The 21,716-nt window shown below is 40.7% G+C and overlaps 1 protein-coding gene across 1 annotated transcript in view; it reads left to right on the top strand.

Annotated features, from left to right (window-relative positions):
* FREM3 (FRAS1 related extracellular matrix 3) overlaps positions 1-21,716 on the top strand; it is a 102,897-nt gene that overhangs the window by 48,219 nt on the left and 32,962 nt on the right. The window contains 3 exon segments of the mRNA XM_045019234.1: positions 6,372-6,602; positions 8,070-8,195; positions 15,318-15,569. Of these exon segments, the coding sequence (XP_044875169.1) occupies positions 6,372-6,602; positions 8,070-8,195; positions 15,318-15,569 (609 nt within the window).

The raw sequence follows: 21,716 nt of genomic DNA, 5'->3' as shown, positions 1-21,716 counted from the left end.
CTACGTATGATGCACTGACTTGCAGTGCCTGTTGCTTTCCTGGGTTACGGTATCTTTTACTTAATGCAATAAAGAATGTTTTCAAAGCCAAAAAATTCATTTATTGAAAAGAAACACAACTGCTGGGGAAACAGAAAGGGCATGACACATCTATGCTGTGTGGGAGGAGGGAAGGGGTGGGGTGGGGAATGGGACAATCACAGATTTGCATATGTCCTGTTATCATATTCAGCCTTCCTGTCTGGAATGCCATGCAGTGAGTGCTGCACTACAGGCAGGTTAAAATGCATGGTGATGGCGGTTGAGTGCAGTGGGTAAGGGTCGTAGTTTGCAGGGCTGGGTGGTGAAGCTACAGGTGTTGGAGGCAGCTGGTGGCAATAAGAAACTGGATGTTGGGGCAAGTGGGTTGGTGGTGACATGGGGGCACAAGGTAAAGTGTTTGAGGACAAAGGCTGCGGGGGCAGGGGGCGGACGCGGATCTGCTCCATCTGCAATGCTATGAGTGCCTCCATCAAGTCCGCTTGGTGCTCCATAATACTTAGGAGCTGCTCCATGCTTTGGTGCCAGTGATCCACATTCTACTAGCAGAGCCTCCTTTCAGTCTCCCGCCACTCCTGTACTTTTTGATTTTCAGTAAGGGACTGCTGCATGACTTCATGCAGCAGGTCCTCTTTGGTTCTTCGTGGATGCTTCCTGATTCTTTGCAGTCTTTCGGCCGTTGATAACAAGGATGGCTGTGATCTCAAGGTTGCATCTGTAAAGCCAAAATGTAACACTTAACAGAGGCAGCATTGTTCACAAAAGACAGAGCAATGATTTGGCCATACTTAAAGACAAGTACAGTGTACGCAGTAGCAGAAAGTGCCTGTCCCAAAGCGAGCGCACGTAACCCACAGGAGCCCCAAAATGGTGAGTAAGCACAGGGGCAAGGGGGACTAATTGTTTTGGGGCTGCACTGTCCTCTGGGGTTCTGTGCCTTGGGAAGAGTCAGCAGCTGCAGGGGGCCCCTATACTGAACACTGTCTCCACATTTTCCACAGGATGAGTTCATCCTGGAAGATACCTCGCTGCTGAGGGTGACCTGAGAAGCAAGGGAGGGTCTTCTACTACAATGCAGCTTCTGCCTTGGCCCATATGCTGCTTGCCTGTGTGCAGCAATAGTCCCCCTGCCCCTCACAGCACAGTAGCGTGGACATGTTAGCCTAACTGGAACAAGGAGCACAGTAGCTCTGCCAAGGAACCTGCACAAGCAGATTGCCCAGCTTCTGCATGAGACCTTTGAAGAGATCACTGAGGCCAATTACTGCAATGTGAGAGAGCACATCAACGCCCTATTCTGCATCTAGGCATGCATGCAGCCCTAATCCTTCTTTCTGCAACCCTCCTCGCCCCAAGAGCCTGCACCGAACAACTGCCTTCCCAAAATAAAAGCCACTTACCGGCTTTTTGTTCTTCCCCAAGCACTGTCTGCTACGACTGGCTACCTGCCTCCTGGCTTGAAAACAGCTCCTGGCTGCATGCATCTAGGGATGCCGGGCTGTCCTCTGGCTCTGGGACCACTTCTCCTTGACACCCTCGCTCCTGCTTTCCTCCTCCTGCCTTGTTGAACTCTGTGGTGCTACGACCTCTGAAGTGTCCATGGTGCTCTTCGGAGTGGAGATGGGGTCGCCCCCAAGTATCGCATCCAGTTCTTTGTAGAAACGGCAGGTCATGGGGCAGCACCGGAGCAGCGATTTGCCTCGCAGGCTTTGTGGTAGGCATTACACAGCTCCTTCAATTTAACCCTGCACTGCACTGCGTCTCAGTCATGGCCCCTTTCCATCATGGCCCTTGATATCTGCCCATAGGTAATTCCTACAGCTGGAGCGCAGCTGGGACTGGACAGCTTCCTCCCCCAAAACACTGATGAGGTCCAGCACCTTGCCATTGCTCCATACTGGGTATCGCCTGATGCATGGAGGCATGGTCACCTGGAAAGATACACTGAGAGCATTCCATGTCTGGCTGAGCAAACAGGACAGGGAATTTCAAAATTCCCAGAGAATGTAAAGGGCGGGTCTGATGGTTGGTCACCTGAGGGCAGAGCAGTAGAGTTCAAAGTGATGACCAGAGTGGCTAGAACAGGCATTGTGGAACACTTCTAGAGGCCGATTAGAGCACATTAATAGACCAGGGCGTTCACACTGGCACTGCGGCACTCCAGCTGGGGCACAGCAAACTTTATGCTTCTCCTGGAGGTGGATTACCAGGGGCACTCCAGCCGCAGAGTCCAGGCGCTCTACGTGCCTTGCCAGTGTGGACACCTCAAGAGTTAGGGTGCCCAGGGCTGATGTGCTCTAACTTGCAAGTGTAGCCAAGACCTGAGTCCTATGATTGCAGAGGTGCTAATGGGCCACTCTGCCTTACAATATGTGCTAGCTACTTATGCTTCCTGTTCCAAATTGGGATGAAAAGTAGATAACAGAAAAACAATATGAATAAAAAATGTGTTTTGTTTTAAACTTTTTGTTTCAATTTTGAACATTTTAAATTTAATTTTTACTATAATTTGTTTACATTTCTAAATTTCAAGCAAGCAAACCAAATTTGTTCATTATGAAAATGTGAAAATTGTTGATGTTTAGACAATTTCTAAACTTTTGTTTTGGCATTTTTGAAATTCCTCTAAACTGACTGAGCCTTTCCTGTGAAAAGTTTCCAGTTTCAACAAATTGGCATTTTTCAACGAAGAAAATGTTGTTGAAAAATTCCCCAACCCGCTCTGCTCCTCGGCTTTCTGAATCAGTAGGTTGAAGCTCCTATGTAGGAGCAGTTTGTGAAGCAGGTGAAAAAAGAAACCACTGAGCTAGAACAAGAGCCTCAACGGGCTGACACCAATGTAGGTGATACTATTGTTGGCGTAAAAGGCACCTATGAAAGCCAGGTGCCCTACCCATCAAATTTCACTGAGAGTTGGGAGCCTACTTGGGTTCTTTTGGGACCTTGGAAAAATCCCACAGTGAATAAAACAAATTCCAAAGAAGAAGCAAAAACATATGAAAGATAATGAAGATAATTGTTTGTTTCTTATACATCAATTTACTTTTTGTTTTCTGGATCCTGGCTCTTGTCCCCCACGTATCTGTTTATTTGTTTAAAACAACCTCCGTCAGAGCTACAAGAATGATCTGAGGTCTGGAAAACATACCATATAGCAACAGGAGCTTAGTTTGTTCAGTTTATCCAAGAGAAGTATAAGAGGTGACTTGATCACAGTCTACATGGGGGAAGAGATTTTGGATAGTAGACTGGTCTTTAATTTAGCAAAAACTGATATAATAAGATCCAGTGATTGGAAGCTGAAGCTAGACAAATTCAGACTAGAAGTAAGGTGTAAATCTGTAACAGGGAGTGTAATTAATCAGTGGAACAGCCTACTTAGGAATCTGGTGAACTCTCTGTTTCTTGAAGTCTCTAAATTAAGACTGGATATCTTTGTAAAAGATATGCTATAGCTCAAATGAAGTTATGGATTTGATGCAGAAGTTACAGGGTGAAATTCTCAGACCTGTATTCTGCAGGAGGATCAGACTAGATGACCATAAGGTCCTATCAGTTCTAAAGATCTATGAATACATTGTAATGATTTGTGTTGGCCTGGTTGGTAACCTTTCTCACTGGCCTATTATTACAACTGCCCACAACTGCAAAATGTGATGCAACAGGTAGTAGGTATTTTGTCATCTTTACATGAACTGGCAGAAAAAGAAGGGAAAAAACCCTCTTTACAAAGATTTTTTTCTACAGTTAAACCATAATTTGTAATACCAAATGTATGTATAATCCATCATCCTTCAGAAAGTCGGGCATTTACACTAGCTATTGGCAACTAATCCTATCTCCTGATTAGTGAATGCATGAAGTATTCCACTGATTCAAATATGTAGAAATTGTAACTTTTCCTCTTTCCATGCATTCTTGTACAGGAGGGATTGATTTGACAAATAGGTTCATATGCCTGTAGTCAGAATGAGAGAGCTCTTCTCTTTGACCTAGAAAAAGTCTAGGTCAAGAGGGCCAAAAGATCTTCCTTCTTTTTTAAGTAGTGTCCCTCTGGATACTCTGCTCTAAGTGTGCTTTCACTCCATGTGCCTCAGATCAAGGATTTTAAGTAGCAGTGTCCATTTAGCCTGAGTATTAAATCAAGCATTCCTAAATATTTCTGAAGTGTAAGAACTGGGAGTCCTAATTTGGGAATGATTTTACACTGCAGTTTTCAGGATATCAGATTCTCTCATAATCAGGTAAGGGATTCAACATGACAGGGGCTCATTAGTCTCATCTCAGGGAAGTAAAGTGTTTCATAATTGCTAGTGTCAAACTATAATAAAAAAAAAGTCCACCTATTTGATCTGATGCTGGGTAGAAACCTTTAGACAGTAATGAACACCAAAACCCCAGGGTGGGGTATAGAGCCTTGCTTCATTAAACTCACAGTTGGAGTCTATTAGTTTGCTCACGCTCTCTTGATTTACCTAACTGTAAAATTTCTACAGCTGAAAAATTAAAGTGCAAAAACTCTTTAAATTTTAAATGAAATAACTCTCTTTCTCTGCAATACACATCTAGGTTGGTTTATGCTATATGTTTAAAATACGGTGCCTTCCACTTTGTTAAAAAATGTTTCTTATTAAAAACACTGTACTTCTGTAATGCTGTTGGCAGTGGATCTCAAAGTACTTTACAAACATTAATCAGTTTAAACCTCATGACACCCCAATAGGTAGTCATTATTATAAGGACCATTTTACAGATGGGTAAACTGATGCAGATAGGTTTCAAGTGATTTGAACAAAGTCAGACAGTTGGAAGCAAAGTTGGAAGCAAAGCCAGGAAGAGAATCCAAGAATCTTGATCTTTCCACTAGACCCCAGTTCCTAAAGTCTTTAAGTACAGTTGTATGAAGCTATAGCACTTACACAGTCAGGAAAATTTGGACTTCAGGAATGAGTTATTTCCTTGCTGGGGTGAAATGAGTTGACACAGAAACAGGAAATACTCTATGAACACATTTGAAGGATAGTAAATAGCAAAAGCAAAATGCATCTTATAACTCAGAGATGTGGCATACCTCTCTTAGATTTCCAGCTGTATGTTCAAGTTTTGAGACTGTATCTCTCTGTATGTATTTCTCTCGCATACTGGAACAACTGCTCTGTCATTCTGGTTGTTTTAACTTCTCTCCTGAGATACACATCTTTTATGAGTGTTCTCTAGAGCTGTCACAGCCCTAGCCATCTGATTTAGGTATCAGTCTAAACCTTCTTAGGGTTAAATCCGCTATCAGTATAATTCTGGCTTAGACTAAATGGATCCATGTGCAACTTCAAAGGAAAACCTTCTTAGCTGGGGGGGGATAATATCTTAATGGAAGTAATGGAAACCTGACTACTTACAACACTTTAAAACTAGACTGGGAATAAAACAAGTACATTTTCTGTAGGAAGAACCCTACAGATTAAATGACTTAGTAGGGCTTGTCCACCTCTATGTTGTGTGATTCCTGGAAAAGGGTCCAGTCAAGTCATTCTCTCTGGCAAGTTGGTGGCTGCATGAGTAGGTCTACAAGAGTAAGGGTTGTGTGAATGGGGGAAATCCTCAGGGATCTAATAAAGGAATGAATTACATCAATGGGAAAGAATTCCATATATCTTAAACTAATACAAGCACAAACCCAATAAAAAGCAACTAGAGAAATTACAGTCAAGACGTTATTGTGATTATGTAGTGGCCAATTTGTGCTAGGATGGGACAAAAATTTTTAATGTGGATGCCTTTGTTGTGCCTGCAATGAATATGTGCACATCCATTGAACAGGAAAAATGTGCATTTATGTGTGCAAGTAACTGCTCAAGTATGCAATTAGTTCATGTAGATTTTTTTTCATGCTTTGAGATCCTAACCCAGAAAACACTTATGCATATGAGTAATTTTGCAGTGTGAGCAGACCTTCTCAATTCAAATCTATATTTGCCAAGAAACCATACACTGAAGTAGTTGTACATGCTAATATAGGTTTTAGGTACATATTGGGTAAATTAGTGGAATTATTCATACTATAAAGTTCTTCATATTCATAAGTGTTTGCAGGGTGAGGTCCTGAGTACCACATTTTAAAATGTGCCCCATAATACATTTTCCAGCAATGTATGGTCTGTCTTACAAACACTTTTTTTCTAAAGATCTGTAATTGGCAGACACTTGTAAAAGAAAATACAATCTTGTCTTATTCAGTTGATTCATTACACTTTAACTTTTGGGAAGTCAATAGTTTTTCCAATTTTTACACACAAACTTTTGGGAAGTCAATGATTTTTCCAATTTTTACTCAGGTATTGGGACTAAAGATGGAACAGCAGAAAAGGATAAAGATTTCAAAGGGAAAGCTCAGAGACAAGTCCAGTTTAATCCAGGACAGACCACAGCTACCTGGCGAGTGAGGATAACCATAGATGATGAATATGAAGCATCTGAAACTTTCCAGATCATTTTGTCTGATCCTATCATGGCTGCCCTTGAGTTTCCAGAAATAGCAACAGTTGAAATTGTGGATCCTGGTGATGGTATGTGGCACTTACTGCTCCCCTTCTTTCATTCTGGAACACAAAATTCATGATCCTGAGAAATGGTGATCACCCTATGACGGGTTGGACCCCCCCCCCTCCCTTCCGGGATGCCACCTGATGTACTGGGTTTAACTGAGCCTCTCCTGCTCCACCAGCCTGGATTCCCTCTCCCTGTTTTGCTGAATTAGGCTCTCCAGCCTCTTGCAGCACACACACAGGTAGGTCCACACCCAGCTGCAGACACAGACTGAAGTCAGCTCTGTGTGAGAGGATTCACCCAGCACTTATGTGCACACCCCTTTTGGAAGAAAAACCCAAAATAATACTGTCTTGCACTGTATAGAAAAATCTGCACAGCGCAAGCTCATAACATTCACCCTCTTCCTCAATGTGAAAAGAGATATGCGCGACTAGAAATTACATAAACTGGGTTTAATAATAAACTAAACAAAAATTTTAGTAACTATAAAAAGCAGATTTTAAGTGGTTAAAGGGATAGCAAACAGAACAAAGCAGATTACTAAGCAAATGAAACAAAACACGCAAACTAAGCTTGATTCACTAAATAAATTAGCTACAGATAGTAATTTCTCACCCTAAATATTGTCACAGCCAGATTTCAGAAAGTCTTGAAAGGCATTTGCATTGGCCTGCAGCTTGAGACTTCAGGTATTATCACAAGCCAATGCCCTTCCAACGTGGGCTCAACTCTTCTCCCCGCAATTCAGTTCTTGCTTCCAGGTATTTTTCAGTGTCTCTTTGGGTGGGGAGACAGAGGAGAACCACCATGATATCACTCCCCTGCCTTATATAGCTTTTGGGTATGGCGGGAACCATTTGTCTTCCAGTGGAAAACCACTGGCATTCCAAGGGCTGGGGGTCCAATACCAAGTGACTCAGACCCATGTCTCTGCAGGGCTGTGGCAGACATTACTTACAGGCTGTCTGGAGCATCCACAGGAAGACTAAGCCCTTTCACAGTCCATTGGCTTTTCCATTGTTGTACCTGAAGGGCTAGTTGTGGGTGACACCCAAAGTAGCACATTTGAAATACAGATACATGGTCAATATTTCTAACTTCAGATACAGAAGTTATACAGGCATACAAATTGGATAATCACATTTAGTAAATCATGATTTTTCCAATGATATCTTACATGAGCCATCTTGCATAAAGTATATTTTAGTTATGTCATATCCATATCATAAGCATATTTTCATAAAGAACATGGGGCGTAATGTCACACACCTGCAGCTCCCATGGCAGTCCATGGGCTGAGTCCTGGGGTCTTGATTCAGTTGTTGAGTTGAATCCTGATTCAGGTCAAACTCTCATTGGTTTGAATGCAGCTACACAAAATATATAAGGATTTAGCACAGCATATTAGACCTCTCTGTTGACCAAATTCATCAATGACATCAGCACTGACCTATACTCTGTCTCTTACCCTTTCTGTTTTCCAGAATCTATAGTGTACATTCCCTGGCTGGAGTACAGAGTAGAGGAAGATATTGGTGAGCTGTTAATTCCTGTTAGGAGATCTGGAGATATCAGTCAAGAACTAATGGTCATTTGTTCCACATATCAGGGTATGTTACCTACTAAGATTCCAAAGATATACAATGTTGTGCCAGCCTTTACATGGAGTAATAGAGACACTTCATTAATATGAATGTACATGTATGTTATTCAATATGGGGCCAGTCCAGTGCCTATTGAAATCAAATGGAAAGTGTCCCATTGATTTCAATAAGCTTTGGATCAGGTCTTATTTTTGGTTGCAAGTTATCTATTATTTTTCATTTGTCTAGTGCCCATCTTAGGGATAGTTTTCAAAAAGTCTGGTATACACTTTCTGAGCAAGATGCTATTGTTGGCATTCAACAGATAACGGCAGTCTGCCCAATTTCAAAAATTGTGCTTTAATCCTAATAAAATTAAATGCAGAATCAAATACTACAGTATAGAGAGGAAAATAAGCGATTACTCTACAGCTAACATGTATTTTGTTTTTGTTTATATTTCTGAAGTTCTTGTTGCCACTGAAGTACTATTTCATCTTTCAACCAGTGGCTTAGCTGTCCATCTTCCAAGGTGAAATTGCATGGATTCTGTGGCCTACAAACTCTGGTCCATATGCATAATTTTATCTACCATGAGTAGTTCCATTGGTATGAGTGGAACTCTGTAGTATGTACATTTAAGCAAATTTGCAGGAATGGGATCCATGTGGCCTACATACACAAAATTGTTACTAGGGTCACTCATGATAAACTATTTTATGTGTGCTGGATGGACCATGTTTGTGCAGCTTGAGACCATGCTCATATCAAAAGTGTATACAATCAGTGTACTTCAGAAATTAATTTACAAGATATATAAACCCAGAAATGTATGCTAAATGCCCCACTGACCATGCCACAGGCCAGGCAATACAGCTCTGAAATACATTGTAGCTTACATTTTAAAATATTCTTTTCAGTGATTGTAAAATCCTCTGGTGCTCTCTGCTTAGCTAAGGACAACCCAGAGTAAATAATTTGGTAGCATTGCTGACACAATTAGCCCCTATGGCCCAGATCTTTCAGTTATCTCGGAGTAGGCAGACCTCTATTCCTGCATGGAGCCCTATTTGGTTTTGGTGGGACTGTGTGGGTAAAGGTATCCACCCACCCACAGTAATTTGTAAGATAGAGGCCTTAGCTTGCATTTTTCATTTTAACTTGACAGTTCATCTGTAAGATATTTGAGTGAACATTCATAAACAATATCTATAGTACAGGGATCTAAGAGGACCTTGACCTCATAGTTATGCCCTTATTTCATGTGTATCAGGTCATAATAGCCATAGTCTCACAGTGGTTTCATCTTAGCCCTTAAAACAAATCTGTTGGAGTCTTAAGAACTGCACCTTACCAAATACAGTTGACTGTGTGTTAAACCACACAACATATCTCTTACTAAACACAAAAACCTACATTAAATTAACATTCTTCAGGTTTTAAAGTCAAGCACTCAAAAGATAGGAAATGCCTGAATTAAGGTTTCCTGTGTAACCATAATTCAGCCCCTTTGTGTGTATATGTTATGATACAGTCTTTAATTACATCACCACGAATTATTTTTTTCACAGAACCCCTGCTTCACTCAGTGCACAGGATAGACCAGCTTTGGGGATGAATCAGGGTTGTGTAGTGAAAGAGATTATTGTCTGTAGTTTGTCAAAGTTATAAACTGAAAATAGATTCTTATAATGGGACATACTTTGGACAACCTTAATAATAGACTGTCCTACCAACCTCTCCTATGATAAAGGATACCTTCTTACTCCGATTATACAGACCATAGTGGGAGAGGTTGTGAACAGCATATATAAAGAGAGTTGTTGGTTGTTTTTTTTTTTCTTTTAGGAAACACTTTCTGGTTTCTGCACATGCTGAAAGATTTATAGATCCATTAAGGCAAATAGGTTTGTGTTTGTGAAGCATGTCGGCTGTTGGGAAGGAGGAGGCAGTTGAAGTTTCAGATGTTAAGTATGTCAGCCTAGCTGTGGGGTCTCATGACAAGATGCAAATATTACACTGGTCTATAGCCGTGTTACAGAGATTAGATTGCTTTAGCTTCACTAACTTTCGCCATGGAGCTTTCTCAGTGGCATTTAGTCAGGGGCCAGCCTGCAGCAGATCCAGTCTCGTGGCAAGCCAATGAGTGAAGCTGTCTGACTGTGCCACCTGATTGGCTGCTGGAGTCTACAGGCTGATACTTAAGCTCTGTAGCAGCAGCAGGCCAGTGGCTGCTCAACACATTCCTTGCCTTCCTTGATCCTGTCCCTGCTTCCACTGCCTCTAGCCTTGCTCCTATGCCCCAACGCCAGCCTGTATATGCTCCTGCTCCAGCCCCCAGCTCCTTCCTGACCTCTGACTCCCCGCTCAGACCCTCGGCTCCACCTTCAAACTGCAACGCCTTTGGCATAGGCTTTGGTCTTTGACTCCCAGCTACCACCTTTGGCTTTGCTTGGACCTGCCCTATTCTGGATTCAACTCTAACTGGTAGGCAGGACTGTTGCTCCAAGCATTAGGTAGGACTGTTCACAATTCAGTCACTGACACATTTGCACATGCAGATATGGTGATTTAAAGTGATTCAAATTTACTGCATAGGTGTAGCGCTTGCAACTCCTCTTTATATGTAAAATGCAATATTCTTTTAGTATCTCAATGTATGTAGACTACATGAAAGAGGGAGATCAGAATTGTTTTATCCAAGCTTGTATAATCTGTCAGCCTGATCTTGGAAGATACTCAGCAGCTTTGCTCCTAGTAGAGTTAAGGGCACTCTGCACCTCACAGGATCAGATCCAGTGTTGCACACTATTACTTTACAATAATATGGCTTCTGGGAGCCATGTTGCATTGGACAGGCAGAAGACCAACACAAACTAGGATTCCACAAGACTGGAGGTTCCCTTCTCCATGGATCCAGGGAATCTGGGATTCAGACAACATACTTCTATCCTCCATGAACCCCCAAATTTCTCTTACTGAGGGGGAAAAGTTTCTCTGAGGTGAACCTTACAAAGTGTTTTGGCCCCTCTAAGCCTCTCATGGGTTTTCCATGTGAGGGAAAGATGCAGTTTGGCCCTTTATTTGATTACTGGAGTGAGAATTTTCTCTTCTGCAGTGTGGAAGGACAAAAACTGACACATTTTACCCCTGCATATTGTGCTATAAATGAAGGAAGCTAATTGAACACCCGTGAGTTTGGATGGATGCTGAAAAGAAAGTGAAATCACTGTCCCGGTGACCTCAGCTAAAGGGTTAAAAAGCAAAGGCATATGGTTTGTTGAGGAGAAATTCTTTCATAATCTGGAGAGTTATTCTCAGTGTTAATAAGACATTTATAGGCAGTATATGACACACAGATTGTATCTGTTTGTCTAAATCTTTGTGGGGTGGAAGTTTCCCCCAGTTGTCAGTCACATACTTTTATGCTGTTTCTTTTCTTGAAAAAAATCAGCCACTACATTTATATAAATTTCTTTCTTTATACATTTGCTTTTTCTAAAGATAAACAGTTCTTCATTGATGGACAAGCTCTTTATCATTGGATGAGCTTCCCAGTGAAGGGAGAAAGTAGTTTTACCTCCATGAGGGGAAGAATACATCAGTTTGTGGCGGGAGAGGGGAGGAGAAGCCAAAGACGTGGAGCCTTTTCACAGAATATAGTAAAACCTGTATTCCTCACTACTGTTATGTCTCAAACATCCTGAGAAATTACGGTTGGTTAATAAGACTCAGTCTGAGGCAGGCAGCATTTTGGAAGTTTCTTTAAAAAAGAAGAGAGAGAATGAGAGAGATTCAGGCAGCTTGTATCACTGCTCAAATATATATACAGGAGCCAGATAGTGGATTGATTGGAGAACGGTGTCATAATCCCTTCATAATTACACTCAAATAGGCATTTTCCTTTCTCCTTTTCTAGTGAAGCAGAAGGATAGTCAAATCTCTACCGCACCATTCAGCTTTTCTTTAGCAACAGCTTCACGGTAGAATTAGGTGAAGCAGAAATACCAACAACAAAACTTCTAGTTGAAAACATTTCACTATGTATCCTTTGTTGATGATATAGGTCCTGATTCAGCAAGGTACTTTAGAATGTGCCTAATTTTAGGTATGAGTGGTTTCATTGACTTCAGTGACCTTGGGACCATACAGCGTGGTAATGGATCCCTAATCCTTTTACTGTATATGAAACATCATCTAATCTAAGCTGATACTGTAATAGGAATTTATATTTCAAAATTGTCACACCAAAGGCATTGATTTCCACTTCTCTTTCCTGTAGGTAATGGACATAGAACATTCCACAAATTATGTTTTCCTCATTACTTTAAAACATAATACTTTTTAACAGAGTTCTTACCCTACTTCATTAGATAGGGCATTTTATGAAGAGATGGGCCTGAGCTGCAAAGATCACATCCAGATTTTGATTCAAACTTTCCCTAAATTCAGATCCAGATTTTTGGGTGGGTCATTACAGGTATATCAGCACTGCTGCTGGGAATGTGCCTCCTAGGGTGACCAGACAGCAAGTGTGAAAAATCGGGATAGGGTGGGGGTAATAGGAGCCTATAGAAGAAAAAAACCCCAAAATCAGGACTGTCCCTATAAAATCGGGACATCTGGTCACCCTAGCACTGCCTCCCAGCCTGAGCAGACAGACTCTTGTGCTAACACACTAAAAATAGTGTGAGCGTTGCAGCACCAGCAGATGCTGAGGTTAGCATCCTAGCTCACACTCACCAAATTCCTTGGGTCTGAGCTCAGGTAGCTAGCCTGAGCCTCTACCAGTGCCAGAAAGGCCACTCTTCTATTTTTAGTGCCCTAGCTCAAGCCAAGCTAGTGTGAGTCTGTCTCCTTGGGCAGGGAGGCTTGTTCCCAGCTGCAATGTAGACATATCCTATAAGGGTAGATGACAGCTGAAAAATGCAGACCCAGATCCCAGCTTCCCCAAAAGTTCAGGGATTTCCCGATGCAACTTCCTGGAATTGTGCTCATTCCTGATTTGATACTACATATTGAATTACTTTCATGAATACAGGCAGAGCACTGAGAATTAGATTTATATCACACAGGGATTTTTTGTTTTTAAATCTTAAATTTCCCAACAGAATTTACCTTCATACACAGTGCACTCAGGATAATGCTGTAATCTCTGGATCTGTCTGTCAGAGCTGATTATTGTTGAATTTACTATAAATTGAAAAAGGAAGATGACAGCGGAGGGCAAAATGCTGCCTATTATAATATATACTAGATAACTATTTGATGATGAAAAATAAAATGTACTAGGGGACTAGATTTCATAAAGATAAGGCAATGACCATTAATAAATGAAACTAAGCTTAGATAGATGCTGGCATTTAGTCTGAGCAGTGAAATGTGGAGATTTTGATGAGACTCTTTTTCATGTAGAAAGAAGTCCTCTATCAGCTAATCAAAGCCTGTGATATCAATATTATGCATGCTCTCTGAGCAGGAAAAATTGAAGCTCATTCTCAGATTTGTAGCCTTTTTTTCTTTTTAACTTCTAGTTCAGAAAGTCTGTTTAAAGTCTTCTCCTTCCATTTTGCTCCATACCTTGGCTGTCATAGTCAGGAATCCTCTGTAACTGGCAGGAATCTTTAGAAAGTCAAGGACTCAAAGGTCATTTGTTCCTTTAGGAGAGATTTGCAGGAGTTTACTAGCATTTCCCTCCCACCCCCCCTCTTTCATGGTATGCTGGGGTACAAAAGATCTCACTGAGTGATTTAGGACTTTGCATCCCTGTGGGTTGTCAATCTGTCTGGCATTAGCAATACTGGCCATTTTACCCAAATAGACAGTCAATTACCTAATTGTTATGTTGTTCTATGTGGCCAGCAAACTGGTTGCAAGTAAAACAGGGTTTTATCCAAAGCCCTAAATGTGGCAGCCTCCACTTCACTGTTATTTTTTTTATCCTAATGCATTCCTATCCCTGAAAGTCTCACTTACATGTACCTGTCTGACACATGAAAGACCACAGTCTGCACATTGGGGACCATGGTGTCACTGCAAGATGAGAGTTTGTTCAGCCCTCTGGAGAATCAGCCAGCTACTTAAGGTGTTTAATATAGATTTAGTTGTCTCACTTTAGGCATCTAAGTCTTAAATTTTGGCTCACGGTGTTTAGATTAAGTAAATATATTTGTCAGCCAGAGTGATTTTTATGTCCTAGTAATTACAGCAAGATGGAAGTTGAGTCTGAATTTGTACCATTTGTTTGACTGAGATTCTGATCTTAAACTTCAGTGAGCGTTCTGGGTGTGCAATACAAGGTCGATCCTTAAAGGATTTGTTCGTAGTAAAAATGTAGCAGTTCTAATGAGCAAAAGGATTTATGAAGATTTGTCAAGATGTAGATTTGTCTACTGATCATCACCTTTCAACAGTGTCGGGGGGGTCCAATCCAGGCACCATTTGCAGGCAGAGAACCTGTGTGATTTCTCAACTTGAAGATAAAATGAAATTGTTGTCTTCTGCCAGGACAGAAAGAAATAGTTGATTTATTTCATTACAATATATTAATTTTTGCATACACACTCTTGACATCCCAGTATTTGAGGTATCCTGTATAACAAAGATCAGAAGTAATGTTTAATATGTTATAGGCCAAAATCTGCTCTCATCTATACTTGAGGAAGTCCACTGAAGTCATAGTCATGCTTAAATAAGAGCTGCAGGATCTGACCCATAGATGTTAGTTTAAAAAGCAATGCTGCAACTTAAAAGTACTTTTCAAAGGGAATGCATTTGTTCACTGTTGTCAAATGAGTTTTAATAGCTTAAAAAAATGTAACTTCAAGAAGCAAAAGGTTTGTTTTTACTCTTGTGATAACATACATATAGGAATAAAAATGCAAGTGGCTACCCATTATTCCATGCATATTATTGAAGACGTGAAATATATTAACACTTTATGAAGTTAATTGTAAGAACTCAACAAATTTTTACCGGTGTTTAAGTAATTACTTTTAATATATTTATACTTCAGCACCAGCATAAAATACATTTAAACCATTTTTTGTTGTGTTGCAGCGTGGAAGGACTGTTTTTTCCTCAATATTCTGATTCCCTTTCATTCATTTTCTCTCTCTCTCTTCCCTCTCCCTCCCACCCCCAATGTAGGCTCTGCCACAGGCACAAATCCCTCCACTGTGTTATCCTATTCTGACTACATCTCCCGCCCTGAAGATCATACCAGCATCATCCACTTTGATAAGGATGAGAGAGAGAAAACCTGTCGCATCATCATTATTGATGATTCCTTGTATGAGGAAGATGAGACCTTCAATGTCACACTGAGCATGCCAATTGGTGGGCAACTCGGCGCTAAATTTCCTAGCACCAAAGTAGTAATCCTGGCTAGCACAGAGGATGGTGAGTAGGCAGAAGTAATTTTATTCTGTAGGGTTTTCCCTTGTAGATCTTATTGTGCTAGGTGCCTTTTTTTTCACCATATTTTTCCATCACACAAAACTAAGGTTAAACTATTTTATGATACAAGGGCATAGACCTAGGAGTAACTGCTTGTTCTATTGAAGTGTAGGTTTAGGATCAAATGGTTATCTGAATCATAGATCTGGGTTTACACTAGCTATTTTCTTACTGAAGTAAAGAGTCCAGGATTACACTGAATTTTATTCCTTGTCTAGGAGTAGTCTTGCAATTTTATTAACCAAGGATTGATCTATCAGATTAGACTGGCTATTGTATCACTGAAGTACAAGTCTATGCTTATTTTGAATATTTTGCACAGGTGTAGGATTAGTCTAGTTTTTGGAAAGCAATCCATATGTAGCATTAGACTTTTTTCTCTGTGAAGTACCATGCCCTGGATAGAACTTTTACTGTGTATTGTTAGGTGAGGTTGAAGATTAGAAGTAGATAGTAGGCAGCTGGGAATGGCTTGTTTATTTTATGACACACTGTAGCCTGATATGTTTAGTTTAATCACTTTATTGGAAAGATATGGATATTGTGTGTTTTTATGAGATGGTAAGAAAGAAAGAAAAATAATTTGGTTCAGGATCTGGTAATACGACACAAAGACAGCAAAGGACGAGCTATGTATTTTAGCTGCATAGTTTATCAGATGTATTTCAATACTAATCTTCACTATCCATGCTAATCCAGTCCTTTTTTTATCAGAATCTAATTGTGCTGTTTTAGGCAGAGATTTTGTAAGGAGAGTCTTTAGGGTTTAGGCTTTGACTATAAAACAGTTTTTCACTTGTGATAGAAACAGGATTTGAACCTTGATCTTTAGAGGCAACAGGCTAGTGTACTAACTAACCACATCACCTTACTATACTCCATAGTGTCAGGTGTAGGAGTAGGGCATCTTTGAACTCTTGAAGCAGTGATTTGTGTTTTCAGTGAGGCTCAAGGCATACCACTCCCTTCAATACTCATGGGAATTTTGGGCCTAACTTTCTATGCACCACAATAAAAATTTACTTCACTATGTTAAATGAAGCAGAGATGTTAATAAAACCAAGATCCAGAAACAAGCATTACTATTAAGTATTGTTTTTGTCTAACTTTTCCTGTCCTGCAGAAATTCAGCTATTCAAGACAGACACTAGCAAATTGATATGTGGACAGATCATATGCTGTTTTTTCAAATGAAGAGGAGAATGGGTCATATTCATCCCTGGTGTAATTCTCCTGAAGCTAGTGGAGTTACATCAGGGATGAATTTGGCCAAGGTATTTAAGTTAATGAAGATGTAATGGTCTTTAACTAGATGAGGCTTGTCTAAAAGCTATTATAATTTCTGCTGACCGTGACATCTCTGCTCCTTTATCCTATTTTGGGAACAGGATGAGAGCATAAAGGAGGAATTAAGCCACCCATGAAAAGAAAAGAGCTTTTCCAGATTTAAAAACCAGGTTTTTTACCTTCATGGAAAAAAATCCACTTAGTCGCTATAGCTAAAAACTCTTCCCATGCTATGTGCTTGTCTCAAGCTTAATGCCATCAAAGGGTGCAGCTGAGAATTGCCACTGTTCTGCAGCATGCCTCTTATCGGTCCTTAATTTGGCATCAGGCTATTCTGCTTGTCTCTTTTAGTCATAGAACTTTCTAAGGCCTCAGTCTAAGTATATGCTTATCTATAAGCATCTGAGCAGTCCCATTGACTTCAAAGTGAAACATGTCCCCTTCAGATTTCAAGAGAGGAGTTTTTAAGAGCTAATAGTAGTCTGAGGAGGTGGTGTTTAGACAAAATCTGGATTTAATTTCAGCTATGGTTTGACGTTTGTGTCAGACTGAACTAGGGTTTGGGCTTAGGTTCATAAGTCTTGTGAATTGTCCTTGGAGGAGTTTGATCCAAAATGACTGAAGTTTTCTGAGACTGGATGATTTAATGAGATTTCAGTCATCCTGAGCCAAATCTGAACTGGATCCAGAAAACAGGCCCCTGCTGTTGTGGGATCTGATCTGGAAACCAAAACTACATAGGTGGTTTTGGATCTAGAGATGAGAAGCTGAACAACTTTCTGTCGTCCCAAATTTTGGTAGCTGGTGTTGGATTTGAGCTTTGGACAGAACACTTGGGCCAAATTGACATTTCAAATTGTTACGCTTAATGGGATTTGCAGGCACTCTCAAACCAAAAAAATGCCTCTTTCCTACTAGAATAATAATGATAGCTTTTTAAAAGCTAAAAACAACAGATACAAAGAGTATGCCCAAGCCTCCCAAATAATGTGTTTAATTTCTCTGGTAACTCAGCACAGAGTTCTTTGACCAAATTACTCATGACTAGGTGCACCATGCCACAGTTCTATTAGTCCTCTGAGTTGCAACAAAACCTAATGGAAGTAGCAGAGGAGAGGATGAAAACAGATGAAAGAGGACTCTGGAGCTAGTGGCAAAGTTGCAGTCATGGTGCCTGCTTCTCCACTTCCTTTCACCTTGTGCTTTTCAGAGGTATAAATCATCACACATGTGAAGGGTTCCTATTTTGATTGATTCCCATTCCACACCCACAATGCCCTCATTTTGTGCAGATGTAAATGACTACCCAAAGTGCAAGGCAGTGGAGGATCAGGAGGCCCACAGTCTGACAAAATATTTTGCAGTAACTGAACCCAAAACTTGAAACACGTTTTAGGCTTGTGGCCTTTTAAATTCAAAACAGTTGTCCTACTGCAGTACAATATTAAAAAAAAACAACCCTTGTTGTGGCCTCAGTATGGTAAATTGTGTTCTGGGAGCTGTAGTACACAAGCTGACCCCTTTTATAGGTACCTGTATTTCCATTTGTTACTCCGGAGTTAGGATGTCAGCTTTCAGCAGCAGCTTCTACACAAGATATTGAAGGAAAAGATCCAGTGCATGAAATTATCCATTTGATAACATTTCCGCATGCTGCACTCCTAGAAGAAATGGTCAGTGTTGGGGAGTGTGAGCTAAGCCAAAAAAGTCCATAGTTTGTTCAAACAGAGGCACCTCTGTGTATAAAAAGCATTTGATTTTACAAGAAAAAAATGCTGTTAAGTGGTTGCGTGGTGCAGAAGGTTGTTGCATTCCAGCACAATTGTGAGTAGAGATTGCACTTGGGGGCAGATAAGATTAAGGGGAAGTGCTAGCCATAGTCATCCATGCTGCATGGTACAGTCTCAGCTCTGAACGCCCTTAGCTGCAAATGCACAGGGTACAAATGGGGTAAGTGAGTAGAGGACAGTTGTGTCTGAGGAGACAGACTTGAGCACCCGGGCTGATTTGATACCATTGAAGTCACTGGGAGTTTTGCCATTGGTTTCAATGAGCGTAGGATCTGACCCTTGGAGGGCTAGGTAGCTAGGTAGGTAGAAGCATGATCTTTATCATTCTAATAAGAAGCTTAGCAAGGTCTTCTCTTATGCTTTAATAGTCATGAGCAGCTTGTCAGCCACACTGCACTTCTCTCACTAATGCTGGATCAGACTCCATGTGCACGACCTGTACCAGTAATCATTTTTTACCTTGCACTGGTATGCACAACACTCAGTAACTGCACTGTGCGTGATCAAACCCAAAGAATTAGGTTAGTGGGTTTTTTTAAAAAAAAGATTTCTTTCCAGAGGATTCCTGAAAGTAAAGAAACAAAGTGTTGGGTTTTATTTCTTGTGTCTGTTGCTTTACACTTCTCAGAATGCTTAATGGAACAGGTTTGGGTTATCGGATAGTCCATTATCAAACGTGTCAGCACTAAGAGAGATATTTGATCACTAGAGCCTTGAACTAAGGGGCTGATTGACATAAGAATTTCTAGAGCTCCAACATGTCAGTGACAGTCACAGAGCCACACAGGGTAAGCAACCTAAGCTTTCTCCTTGGAACAGAAAGAAAGTGAATTCAGATGTTAGCAGTAAAAATTACAGGTGTTTGTAGAAAGTTTTATTACCGCATTTAGTGCTATTTAAATATTTACATGGCACCTTTAACAAACTAAACAATGTCTTACAGAAAATCTGTTCTAACAGTAAAGATGGTGTAGCTGAGGTAAATGTCAGCCATTCAAACACCAGTGCAATAGTTTGAGGCAGTATTCCCTTTCTGTAAGTCTAGTACTGGGGCTAGAGAAAAGGTGAAGAGATGGTGTTCAGACACAGATCCATGTTAGGTTTAGCGTGGGTACAAGACAGCACTAGTATCTTGCAAAAGCAGCAAAGAATCCTGTGGCACCTTATAGACTAACAGACGTTTTGCAGCATGAGCTTTCGTGGGTGAATACCCACTTCTTCGGATGCAAGTAGTGGAAGGAGTGGGTATTCACCCACGAAAGCTCATGCTGCAAAACGTCTGTTAGTCTATAAGGTGCCACAGGATTCTTTGCTGCTTCTACAGAACCAGACTAACACGGCTACCCCTCTGATACTTGAGACATATTCTGATTGCATGAAAAACAAATTCATTTGAATTATGAGAAGTACATAGTTACTTGTCCTTTAGAAACTTACAGTAACCACAAATATTAGAAATTAAGAACAGTGTTGTAATACATATTTTTGTTTTTCATTGTTAGACTTAGGCTCAGAAGTCCCAATCTAGATCATTTTCTAATTGCAGTAGGCACTTCACATATATGAGACAGTATGAGCCAGTCCCAAAAAGCTTACAATCCAATTTAAGACAAGATTTTACAATGGAGATGACAAACAATAGAAGGCATCAGGAGAGGAAGAACAATGCAGTAAACAGGTCATCAAATTTTCATTAAGTCCCATTTCCAAACTATAGGCTCATTTTCAATGGAAGCAGTGTTGATCCCTTAAGTTGTAATAAGTTTGTAGTACATGTGTTTGTAGACACAACATGTGCATTAAAAAAAGAAAATGCTACTCTTCTCTTAGTTAAGGAGCCTGACCAGTGGTGCAAGTAGGGTGGTAAGGTACGCCATACTGGTAAGATATAAGTAGGGTGGTACGGTGTACCAAAAAGACACAGGAGGAGCCAGCCCCCAGTCCTCCACCAGCTGCCTCTCCTGAGTCGTCATGCCTGGGATCTGTACAGCGTAAATCTCTGGTGCAGTGGGAGGAGGACTGAGCCTCCCCACCCAGGTAACATGGGATGGATATGGATCATGGGGAGGGGACTGGGAGAGCGTTGGGGGCCCCAGGGTGGGGAGGAGTGGTGTTGGTGGGTCACATGGGGAGGTCATGTGTCCCTCCCATGAGTGCAGTGTACCAGCAAGAAATGATTTCTACTTGCACCACTGAGCCTGACATATGAAGGCTTAGCTCGAGACAGTTATCCTGGACTGCAAGAAAGTTAAATTGCTTGATCTCTTGAAATTTTAAAGGAATTTATTATTCATACTTCAAAACCTGTTAAGCCACTTGTGAGAAAGTGGACATATGGTATTTGAAAGCCAGTTTCTATGTCAATAGAGCAAATGAACCAGGCTAATTTCAAATAAGTCCAGTACCTGGGGCAATCTCTTTTTTGGGGGGGAGGAAGAGAAGAGAAGAGAAACTGCAGAGCTTATTAGCTGTCCTTCTAGGGACTATAATACATTGCACAATGACAAGTGTACTTTGTGAACAAGATCAGTAAAATCACAGTTTCTATAATTGCACTCCCCAAGCAATTAGAATGATTATGATAAACTATTTATATTGAGCTTTTGGAAAAAAAAAGTTTATTCCCTGTCCATTCAAAGTCAATGGGTCAGATTCTGATTCCAGTTACACTGATGTAAATCAGAAATTTCTCCATTGACTTCAGTAGATCTAATCTTTTTATGCTCTACACTGTTAAATAACCCCTTTTTTTGGTGTATAGTGCACTATTAGTCACTGGTTAATCTGATAGATGTGCCAGGAAGGAGCACCCAAATATTTAGATATCTGGAATCTTATTCTTCCCCTTCAGGATATGAATAATTCCCCAGGACTTCAGTAGGAGTAACTCATATTCTGTGGGAGGAGAATAGGGCACCTTGAAGTCATTTACTTTATCATTAAACTCTCATCTACTTTCTAGAGCAATGTCAGAACATCCTGGAGGTTCCTGAGACCTTTGGTGGGGGTTTTT

This window comes from Mauremys mutica, chromosome 5 (assembly GCF_020497125.1).
Source record: "Mauremys mutica isolate MM-2020 ecotype Southern chromosome 5, ASM2049712v1, whole genome shotgun sequence".
NCBI lineage: Eukaryota > Metazoa > Chordata > Testudines > Geoemydidae > Mauremys > Mauremys mutica.
Note: the sequence above shows the minus strand (reverse complement) of the source record. Positions and strands in the feature narration are given on the sequence as shown.